The sequence below is a fragment of the Acanthaster planci genome, linkage group LG04, assembly GCF_054643075.1.
Source record: "Acanthaster planci isolate LZ-2023a linkage group LG04, COTS_SCS, whole genome shotgun sequence".
NCBI classification, from domain to species: Eukaryota; Metazoa; Echinodermata; class Asteroidea; order Valvatida; family Acanthasteridae; genus Acanthaster; species Acanthaster planci.
The window spans coordinates 19,890,682-19,902,433 of NC_141780.1; the positions used below are offsets into that span (position 1 = coordinate 19,890,682).

The 11,752-nt window shown below is 41.9% G+C and overlaps 1 protein-coding gene across 2 annotated transcripts; it reads right to left on the reverse strand.

Moving 5' to 3' along the window:
* Positions 1-245: 245 nt before the first annotated feature.
* parp3 (poly(ADP-ribose) polymerase family member 3) lies at positions 246-11,483 on the reverse strand. Of its 2 annotated transcripts, none has more exons than XM_022248351.2 (12): positions 11,147-11,483; positions 9,804-10,027; positions 8,932-9,057; positions 7,884-8,072; positions 6,362-6,509; positions 5,848-6,071; positions 4,941-4,997; positions 4,609-4,710; positions 4,364-4,450; positions 3,625-3,802; positions 2,728-2,874; positions 246-2,018 (listed from the first exon to the last, which is right to left on the reverse strand). In XM_022248351.2, the coding sequence occupies exons 2-12, from the start codon at positions 9,981-9,983 to the stop codon at positions 1,849-1,851; spliced, it is 1,608 nt and encodes a 535-aa protein (XP_022104043.2). In that variant the 5' UTR covers positions 9,984-10,027; positions 11,147-11,483; the 3' UTR covers positions 246-1,848. The 2 variants fall into 2 exon arrangements, with proteins under 2 accessions (XP_022104043.2, XP_086992317.1); XM_087136191.1 differs by lacking the exon at positions 11,147-11,483 and adding an exon at positions 10,979-11,131.
* Between the last annotated feature and the right edge of the window lie 269 nt (positions 11,484-11,752).

The window sequence follows — 11,752 nt, forward strand, 5'->3', positions numbered from 1 at the left end:
TGAAAGGAGCGGCTTATTCGAGAGGACTTAATTAATTAATAAGTGCATTTACTTTGTTTGCGTGACCATCCACATGGAGACCATTACGCAGGGGTACGCCCAGATTGGCCAGAGACACTCAAAGACTAGGTACTACCTCGGAATGACCATCCCTTGTTTCTCACCCATGGACTCCGGTGGTAGAATCGGGATAATTTCTGAAATCAAACTGCATCAAACCAGAATTAGAAGCGAAACCGCATGAATACTTTCTTGGACATCACAAGTCGACCTCAGTATGTCCTTTTCATTCAACGAGAAAGAAAAATCAACATGTAGGCCTACAGGACAAAAGTTGCCCCCTTCTGGTTAGTCATGGTCATAAACTGAGACAATCCAGGAATATATTTCACTATTCAACAGAACTAAACCGGCAATACTACAATTGTATGGGAAAACGAACAAAACTACAAGAAACTTGCGCCAGGTTTTATGCATTAAATGGCGACAGGTACAACATATTTAACTATCAAGCATTTTGTACTGTGTCTAACATCGATGATTGATGCGACCAATTTTCGAGTTCTTAATTGAAATATTGCTTGTTTGAATTCAAAAGCGTGACAAGACACCACGAAACACTTGTGGTACAACAGAAAACAACAGTTTAGTGCAAGCGATCAATTTCATGTTTGCAATATAAATGCACAACGCAGGCAATCCACATTTGTCTAATTAACTTGATTACATAACCAGATGTATTTCATTTAGGCATGGCACAACTAGTAATCAACTTAAAAACAATCACCGCCTTTTCTGTCACACATACTGCGCTAAAGAAAGAGAAAGATCCTACAGCTCCTCCTCCAACACTAGGTGTCAAAAATGAGTTGAATCATAACCATAAACTAAAAATATATCCATCAATTTCTATTCATCTAGGTTTCATTACAATTTTATCACAACTGTAGATCAGTAATAAACAAGCTATGTCAGCAATAAAATTTCATATATTTGATAATGAAACATTTATCATTACAGTTAAAATATTTTGACACAAACATATATATTTCCTAGTTGAAAATATATAAAAAAGATTCCTTCTAAAAAGCAATTTTTAATCTAAAAATTCAAAGGCATGATTCGGAGTCTTTGCCCATATCATTTTGTCTTTCGACTGATACATTTAACCGCCATGATTTTTTAGGGTATTTGTTAACATTAAAATATAAGCAATGGACAGGATGTGACTTCCCTTTAAACCAATTATCTTACAAATTTCTCTAACGGCTAATTACACAATTCAATGTTTTTTGCTAAAACATTACACTGGGTATACATGTATATGAATTTTAATATTGCAAATTAAGAAAAAAATCTTAATTTCAGTTTGGTTTGTAATTTCTTTAAGCAATACGTGGAATTTCTTTAAGCAAAAATAACATAATTTCAAAGACTTTCAATTCAAACTAAGCATCTCTTCTCCATGATATTTCCTTAAAAATAAAAGAAATTAAAATTTAGTGTAATTAAAATTCATGGACACTGATTTCACTACCACGTGCAAGGCCCACTTTGCCAGCATTCGCTTCTTCCCTCGTCCGTTTTTTTTTTCAGGAATACTGGTCAAAAGGCCCTCCCAGTTTCCACTCTTAAGCAACAACTAGCTGATTGCTTAAAGATCGAAAAACGTAACAGACCTTTCGGAAAAAATACCGAAAAAGAATTTCATTTACTAAAAAATAAAAAGTGCTGATCCATGATTGCTGCCAGATTATACGGAAATTGTTTTCCGTTTACTTCATCAAAACTCAACTGCCGGGACATCATTTCTCCACTCTACAAAATCCACCTGGTCTCGACATTTCATCAGAATTTAAACTCCAGCATGTATCGAATACGATTCTGACTCTCACTGTAGACAAGGTACTCGCTCTGGGAGAAATAACTGTTGCTGTATTTGGTTTGTTGTACTGGCTTGCCTTGTGGGACGACGACCTTCTTACCGTCCAACATGAGGTGGGTTTCCTTTTTGGGATCTGGACAAATGAAACAGCGATTGTTACTTAAACTCCAAGCCTGCCCCCAAAAGTCCCGAGCCTGTGTCTTGTGATGTGTAGCATCAACTCTGTCTTCAGCCCAACTATTTCCATGTGTACAGGAAGTGCTCATTGCCCATTTGTCCGCACATTATTCAAATCGAGTTGACCTGAACTGTTCTTGGGTCACGAGGACTGTAGGACAACAGGGTAGGTTCAGATGGTCCATTACTTTCTCACTTGGATGCTTAACATTAAGCATGCTCAGACCCACCCTTACAAATTCCATTTACCTTGCCAATGCATGAAATTATGCCAAAAGAGGGGTGAGATAAAATCTAGTGTTGTGATCAATGTCACCTTTTGATTGGACATAAACAAAGGCAGGGGTGTGTATAAATCTGTGCCGGAGGGGGTTGCCGGATGGCTTAACTCTTAAAAGGTGGCACAGTTTACATGCCGTACACCTAAAAAACAGAGGACTTGACTTTGGGAAAGCTAACTTAACATTTTCTTCAGACATTTAGTCAAACCACACATCTGGTTTTGGTTTGCCAAATTCCACGAGCATTTAGAAAATGGCTAAACCTCAGATCGTAACTTCACGCTCTGTTTGCACATGTCTTGGGAATTTGGTCAAACGATACCCTCCCAACTCCCTCTTCACTTCCAAATCACTTCCTTGAGCTACTAGCCCCCTTGTTCATACCTGGTTCGGTTCGTCCTTTGGCAATGACACAGTCGTGGCCAGAGGGGGCTTGTCGCAGGCTGCTGTCATCCATGGTGATGTGGTGTTCCTTGCCTAGGACAACCTCGTTCAGGAACATGATCCCGGTGCCCTTATTGGTTGTTCCCACTGTTTAAGTATAAATTTGGAAAGGATTAGGCACTGTTAATATCAAAAGTTTGAATAATGTCAAGGTTCTGGCCCCGTTTTTCCTCATCACCACTGTTCACCAGGTGAAGATTGGTGTATTCTTTTCCAAGAAACAGAACGTTTTGATATGTATTTTTCACATCTAGACGGACAACCTGACCCATGTGCAGGCAATGCCTCAGTGACTTCTGATATTAATTCAATTCTGTGAAGCCTTTCTCACGGTGATCTGGCAAGTCACTTTCGTAGGCTGCATCCGAATCTGTTGTCTAGAGCTAGGTCTAGGTCTTCGCTCCATTGGAAACGCTCGGAGAGGCGTTGACAATAGACCTAGCCGTAGCTCTGGAAGCCCGTTTTGGACGCGGCCTTAGTTACCCTAACTGCGCTGTGCCTTGTTTGCATCTCAAAATGTTTAAATGGGGTGGGCACCATGCCAGAGGTAACAAAGACAGTTTGGGTGAAGCTGGTCTCAGACTTTCGTTTCTGATAGACTGAGGCAGTGCTAAGACCAGTTCAAGCCCGACCTTTGGGAAAACCTGGGAAATATGTCCTTGAGCAGGACATCTTGCTGTAACTTTGACTTGCTTCCAGGAGCAAATGGAATGCTAGAGTGGTTGCATCAGCAGAATTGAGGAAGTACAGTCCCTTGCTTTACCATAGTTTTGCCAAAGAGACTGAAATGGAGCTCATGTGCAGAGACTTCCTTGATTAATAAAAAGAGCCGCTTACCATATCCTGCCGACTTGCTGTGCTCCGACGCGAAGTAAATCCCCCGGCCGACACGTCCCCCTGAGTGGGGCATAATGCGTAGGCCAGTCTTCAATATGGCCGCCACCACGGCTACATTGGTGCCATGCCACAGCAGGCGCCGGTTCTCAAGCTTGTCATGGGTGGCAAAACGTTTGTCCTGCGCACAAAAATTTAGACAAGTGAACAAAAGACTGAAAAAGTATTATCAGAAATTATTTATTCTAACACTGCAGTCTTGTTTGACTCGAGGCGGGCTATGCCAATATTTAGAGGGATAAAAAATGTGTTTTTAACACGTGTTTAAAAAATGATTAGCAACACACTGGAACTAAAACACGAGAAGCTAGTTCTCTGAAGCTAGTAATGAATGTCTCAGGTTAGACAAAAGGAAATAAGGACACTGATCTGTGTAAAACTGAACTTGAGAAAATTCCTCTAAACAAGGCCAGATTAATTGCACCTTACGTCCGAACCAGTAATCTGTAGGCTCTACTGCACCAAAGACACCTACATCAATTTCACAGTGCCAGTAAGGGCAGGAAATTTCACGCTTAGCACCGTATTTCATGTCGGTGCTAAGCTGCATTGTGGTACCTGAAAAAAAAATCTTTCCTACAAAACCAGAAATTCAAAGAGAGGCCAAATCATGGTGTCATAGTTTCAAGGACCCAAAAGCTCAATATGGGTCCTGATCTTTGCAAAGGCTCTCGGTACTTACTTCTCCATGTCTGGCAACTTTCCAGACATTCAGCAATGTAGGATTCCTCCAGCCTCCTTTCGTCTGGTCTACGTAGGTACGAATTACCTGAAAAAGTGAAACAATTGAACATTTTTCAAATGAAAAACATGCCACTTAAATGGCCAACAAGTGTAATGGAAACGTGAGGGACAAGAAGGTACAAACTCAGCGTTTGAGCTCTTTGCTCAAAAGGTGGAATATTCTACATCTTTCTTACGCTATACCTCGTGTTCCTTTGTCTTGGGCTCCAAGTGCTCCAGCTTGCATTTCAGCAGTTCATAGTTCACGTCCAGCGGATTAGGTGCCACGTCAGCCTGGGACTGTGACTGCAGGACACAGGAGGAATGTCAAGGTAAACAAATTATTGAAGAAATCGATTGACATTAAATTTAGGGACTCGCAAATTGCATAAAAATAACCAAAACATAGGGTATAAATGTTATGGGAACTCAGTCCGGTTATGTCGTCCAGTCAAAAAGATCAAGTTGAAAAACTTAAGTTAGTTCCTTTTTAAATTAAAAAAAAAAGTCAGGAATTCGGCAGCTGAATTACTTACGAGTGTTTCGTCTTGTTCTTTCTTGATATCTTGGGCAATGACTATGTCACTCAGCACCTATGCAATGCAATAAAGAGTACAATTTTTCCAATTTGTTTCCCACAAATCACCACTTCCAAAAGAGGGCACACCATGGTGTACAGTGGGGAACACAGACCTGTCAAATGACAGTAATTATGGAGAAAATTTGCTCTTGGGGCGCTTTGAAAGTCTTCATAATCCAGTCCAAATTTCCCAACGAACCGAAACGTCTCCTCCATGCAGGGCTGGCAAGGTCAATATGAACATAAATGGTGTCAGCCCACCAAGGTGTTGCTGCTGGCATGGATACAGCGCCCTCTATAGCTCCATGACCAGTGGCACAGCATGGCAGGGGGTGGTGAGGAACAAGGAAGTGCCCATTTTTCCCACGAGTGCCTTTTGCTGATGACGAGCAACCGTCAGAAATCAGGCAGCCATGAAGGGCGTAATCTAACCTCATCGTCCAGCTTCTTCACTCCCTCCCTCCATTTCGTTTATTTCTTCCAGTGAAAAAATTCCACCTGCCGCTAAACACAGATCCCGAGTGGACTTTTTCATGTTCATCCCCTCTCACACAATCAAAATGACCTTGCTAAAGCACTGTGTACAGGGTCCTCAGCCTTCCAGATACAAAGCATGCAGCCTCAGCGGATGTTAATCTAACGTCTAGAAGGGGTGTAAGTGGGGTAACAGACTCCATCACACTACAAGGCAGCCCCATAGCCAGCTTCAGGCATGGGGGGGCAGAGTACCAGCTACGGGGGCAGGCCACATGAACAATTGATAATTTGATGTTTCTGGTGTGTGCCCCCGCGGGGGGGGGGGAGGCAGCCCCTCTGCCCCCCCTCCCCACCTTAGCAACAGGCCCACTACAAGGACTTCTTACCAGGAGCATGTCCTTCTTGTTCTGCACGGTCTCCTGTGTGCTGATGGTCGGTGGCAGCTTCCGGCCGAAGGAGTGGGGGATGACGGTGTAGAACTTGGAGCTGAGCTCCTGCAGCTTCTTGTTGCTGGCCTTGCTGTTGATGGCTGTCTCGATCTCCTCCAGGGCCTCAAAGCCCTTGGCCAGTTGGGCTTTGCTCAGTTTACCCAGGGGCATTTTCTTCACATCTGAGGGAAGGACAGCGATTTGTTTGAACCATTGCTACCAAATGGAATTGACCACGGAAGACTAAAAGTGGGTCCAAATACACTTGATTAGTTACAAGGTAAATATGTGAACAGGTTGGTCCAGCTAAATTCATACAGAACTGCTAAAGATGTTCCAACAGAGAATCCTGACATAGTTTATCAAGGCAAGATAACCAGCAGTCAACAAATGTTCATCCCTCCAACTCACCCCAGCTCTGACCAAATTTAAAATCACACCGTTTTACCAGGAGTTCGACTCCAGCACTCACCCAGCTCAAAGTTTTCCATCTGTTCCTGGAACATGTTATTGTCAAAGATCAGATCCAAGAGTTTCTGGGTTGGCATATCCAGTTTGCTTGGGGCATACTCCGAGCTCTTTTTAGAAGTTGCGCCGCTCGTGCCCTCCAGTGCACCCAACTGTACCAAAAACAGGAACAGATTTCAAATTCAAAGATATCAGTTATCAACACTTTAACTGTTTCAGAATGAAGAGATTTCCATTGTCATCACATAATCCAATAGGTAGGTAACCTGACAAACAAATTCTGGAAGTCGTAAGCCACATGATTAGCCAGCCTGTCAAGCACACCACATGTGGTGTATTTTGTGAATAATAAAATCACAGCACCATATTCAGCTTGCACATCCAAAGTACTTCCACAAGAAATACAATCTTTTAGGTCACTTTTCATTATTTGTAATCTGAGCTGGATTTTTGTTCTTACAAATTTCTAATGGGCATTTAGCCCCAATTTTTTAACGGTGAACACAACAGAAATTATTAATTTTTCTTTTAATGGTGGGAATAATAATCTTTACGAGGATCCATAAGACTGAATAGACCTTTTCACTAATACATTCATAATTATGCACACATACGCACAAATGGCCTTGGCGGCAACAAGTGTGAGCAGGCCTTTAAAAAGGTACAGGGGTTTGACTTTGATGATCATTTTCACACAGGTGTTCTGGCTTTGTTCATTTTTTTCTTCAGAAAATCCCATGAAATTGTTTTGTTATTAGTTTCTAATCTAAACAGGAATTTTAGTGCCCTGTAAAAAGACTCTATAATCTTGATTTTTTTCCTATGTGCACGAGATCGCCATTTCTTAGCATGCCCCCTTCCAACATAAGTAGTATAAATTACATGGTTCCTGTTCTTGGAGCCAACCTGTGCATTAGTAAACACGTACTGATGTTCAATGTACATGTACTGTACCCATTCGATTTGCTGCTTTCTGCACTTGGGAAATGTGTGCACAGTAAAAATTATGATTATAGAGTCTTTTTCAGAGCACTAAAAATCCCGCCTAAATTAGAAACTAATAGCAAAAAGATGAATGCGATTTAATGTGATGGAAAACCTGAGAGAAAATGATCATCAAAGTCGCACCCCTCTTCATTTTCAATGTCCTGCTCACACTTCTTGCCGCCAAGGCCATTTGTCGGCATGCATGTATAATTAGGAATTTATTAGTGAAAAGGTTTACAACCAAAATGCAGATATAATGTAGGCTAAGAGAGGGCATGTAAGGCACTCTTGGCAGCTGGCAGACAACCCACATTTGATCAAGGACCCACAGAGCATTGCTAAGGATCGTCAGTGTTGAATTTTCACCTGGAGAGGGAAACCCGAGAACCGGAAGAAAAAACCTCATGGCACAGGTTTACTCCCATTTGGCCTGGGCTGGGAATTGAACCTGGGTCACTCTATTGAGAGTTAAGAGCACTACCCACAAGCTACCTGTGTGCTATCAAGCAAATTACCCACTCCTATCCACTCTGCCTTACCTTCTTCAAGTCCTCCTCCACATCTTCGCCTCGCTCCACCTCAATCAGGGTGTACTTGCCAGCCACCGGTTTGAAGTTCTCCCGTTCCGCCCACTTGTTGCGCGTCTTGTCCTGGAACTTCTTCTCAAATGCCTTGATGGCCTGACTGACGTCAGCGAACGAGTTCTGCTGATTGGCTCCCGGCTCCCCCTGAATATAGATATTGGGGTTTTTTTCAAAGATGGAGTAATTTTGTTGGATAAAAATTGAAGGAATTTCGGAGGAAATCTCTCAAGTAGACAAATGTCAAAACTTAGTCACCTCGCCCAGAATGAACAAAGTTTTCAATGATAGGGCTTCCCACATTGCAAAACTTTGACATCCATCATTAAATCCATGGATGTTAATATGTTAGTGAGAGGAGCTTCACGATACCTAGTTTCTGTGTGCCTTTACCAGGAAAGGAAGGTCTTCCACAGAAAATTGATGAGGAAGTTAGTTTCCTGCATTCACGAGCTGGTTCTCATCTTACATGGGCTGACATGTGTTCTTTTGAAGAAAATACACTGTACATGTCCATGTATGTACCCAGGATATTTCCGGTTCACTTTTTGATGCAGAAATGCAACAGTGTGTGGCTCGTTCTAGCTTCTACAGATCTCTTGATGTGTTATTTTTAACTTGAAACATTCTCCTGATGAAACTTAGGTTACGTTACACATCCCAAACTGTTTAGAATAAGGGTAATTCTAGAAATTAGGGGTCCTTTTTTTTTGGTGTCCCTGTCACATCTGACATATGATTTTGTAAGTTCAGAACACATTTCTAATTTCCAAGTGTGATGAATTAATGCAAATTACCTGCCAAACAAGTAGTAATAGTTTGAAATCAATTCCGGTGATATTTCCATGTCAAATAACAAAGGTCAGATGTAACAGGGACAAAAAAATGTCACACTTTCAGACCCCTAATTTCTGGAATTACCCATAAAGGAAGTTAGCACTGTCTGATGAATGAACAGCCAGCAACTCAACCTGTGAAAAACTAAAAACTTCAAGCCGGTACTTACGACACGACCCCATCTGGTCCACACCGTGAACTGTTTGCCTTGCTGTATTAGCTGGATGACGTAATACTTGTTGTTGTTTTGCGAGATGTTGGTCTGGTTCAGCATGCAGTCAAAATCCTCGTACACCTACCAAGGCATCACAAGAGGATCAAACTGAGAACTGGGCAAATACCAGAATTTCTGGCAGCTTTCTTAAAGCATACACATTAACCCTAACCCCCAAGGGTTGCTGGCCCTAACCTTCCCCATTCACACAAAGTTAAACACCCATATGGGACTTTGTGCACAGAGGCTGTTGGACTTTGTTTTTCTGAGGTATGCCAAACCCAATGCAAAAGCCAGCTGTTATGGGCCTACCAGACCTATCCCCACAGAATTAAACACTTTACTACTGTTTAATTCTGTGTGGTTGGGGAAGGTTAGGGTTAATGTAATGAAACACACAAGAAACTATGCGAGAATTTCTAGTGGAGTTCTACAAGTAGAATAAAGGGCATTTTTTTACAGAATGTTTTTGAGAAGTGTCACTTAATAGTATAAAATTGGCACCTTTGTGATAGTAAATGGTAAGCACAAGTTAATGTCACTTGAGGTTTACATCTCGTCCTGGCAGGGTCCTATGTAAATTAAATAAAGCCCATGTCGAGTACAGTTGTGCAGGAAAGAGGAAGCGAACCGTACATTTGTATAACTGTCATTTGTAAGCCCCCCCCACCCATCGACCATGACTTAACGTCATGTTGAGGAGGAGGGTTTACCAAGGTGCTCTGATTTTTGGCATGAATACCACAAACAAAACCTGAATACTGGACCAAGTTAAAGCCCACTGAGCATACATCACATTGCAATAAACCAGGCATTAGTTTGCTTACAGAGCCACTGCCTGGGAAGTAGCTGTCGATGACGTAGGCCTTCTTTTTCCCTTTCTCGGCAGACTTGAGGGCCTCCACAGCCTGCTTGAGGTCAGACTCGCTCTCCGTAGCAGTGGGTTCCTCCACCTTTGCTTTTTTGCCTCCGGCTTTGGCCGCAGCAGCTTTCCTTTTAGGAGGCATGGTCAAGGTTATGATCCAGAATTCTTACTCAACTCGAGCCCTCTCTGTGATGTCAGGAAAGTTAAAAAATCCAGTCAAATTAAAGGTTTGCTTTCAAAACTCTTCAAGGTTCTCAACTCTTTGCTATTACGGTTCTGTTGGGTTTTTGCCCCAATTACAAATGTCTATCCTTTTAAATTCCTTTTTTTTTTCAATTGGTGTAAGATGGATGACCCACCTACCAATTTCTTGTTCCAATGACAATAAGGTCCTTCAAGTAAGATGCAAGGTTGACTGTGTGTCATGTGTGCACTAATATTAATGACGAAAATGATCAATGTGCACATGTTAGGTGGGATTGTCCAATCTGGCTTGACCACCTGATCACTCAATCTGATCAATCTGGCTCGAAAGCCCCAAATTTAAACATCAATCCTATTGCAAGATTTTTCAATAATTTCACTGTCAACCATTTGCCTTTTCTTTCTAATTCATGGTTGTGCAAGATTATTTCAAAAAAGGGATGTTTAAATCCGGCAAATATTCAACAATTGAACATTTCGACTGACAGACAAATCCAACGACCAAAATTAGATGCCATTACTACAGGGCCATCCTGTTCAAGCGCTGGCGGTGCGCGTGTGTTCAGGTTGAGACAGCTGCGAGGGTGTAAATGGCCCCTTGGGAATGGCATCTTAAAAAGTTATGGGATTTGTCTAAACCCCATATACTATTTGACATAATCTACATTAAAATTATCAAAAATACAAATTGTGCTCGACAACTGGGCTACTTTGAATTACTTCCAAAAATCAGTAATCTTTCATTCTTATAGTATTTGACCGACACACACCAATAGCTTGACTAACAGCACTAAACCTTGCTAAGTACTCTATCCTGAGTTGATTTGGGGGCCTTACTTTGAATGAAATCCATTCTCTGGATTTGCGCAAAGAGTCAAGATTGCGCTGAACGTTATACCAAAAAGTTTGATCAACAACCAACCACTGTACTACCGAGCACGACTGCTCCACGATTCATACTCTCTTCCCCCAGTAATTTTCAGGGAGTCCACCTGGGCTAGCACGAGGCCTATTTCCATGATTTTACGTGCACTTTATGCCTCCATTTACTGTGATCATGCACTGCGTGACTCTCGGCAATTCTGAATAATGTGGGCTTACCCAACTATCGTCGTGAACGGCAAACAGAACCCCGCGGTTTCCTTGAGTTGTGGAAAACCCTCTTGTTAAGTAGTTGCACAGATAACGTACAGTGTGTATACATGTACATGTACACTGTACATGCACAGCGCAATTGCAAGTATTATGCCCCACCCACACTAGCTTTACCACAGCAAATTAAAGCACGCTGTACCGCTTTTAAAAGACAAAGTCCACGGTGTAGAAGAGCGTCGTACAATGTACATGTATTTTATATGCTTTCGATTTTATTTCTCTCTTTATGTTGTGCGACAGTTTGTATTTTCCCCATTAGACAAGACGAGGCAGGTACTCTGACCTCACCAGCCATGTTGAATATTCGGCTTCAATCATAACACTGACCAATAGGAGGCTATATAAATATAGCATTTCAACCTGCTCAAGAGACTTGTCAGGTCATGCTCGTATCGCCGAAGACAATTGACTGTTTTAGCGGATAACGACATAAAATAGCCGTACACCCTATGAGCTTCATTGCATGTGCTTCGACATGTTTGAAAGCCTCCCGACAGACAATTTTTGTTTAGTGGGAACGGTTGTTACTCAGCTCGTTAGGTCCATTCTATG

Coding starts and splice junctions, on each gene's coding strand:
- parp3 (XM_022248351.2), bottom strand. CDS start 9,983: ATGCCTCCTAAAAGGAAAGCTGCTGCGGCCAAAGCCGGAGGCAAAAAA. Junction 8,073..8,931: donor GGACCAGATGGGGTCGTGTC/GTAAGTACCGGC, acceptor ATCTATATTCAG/GGGGAGCCGGGAGCCAATCA. Junction 4,998..5,847: donor ACAAGAAGGACATGCTCCTG/GTAAGAAGTCCT, acceptor TGCATTGCATAG/GTGCTGAGTGACATAGTCAT.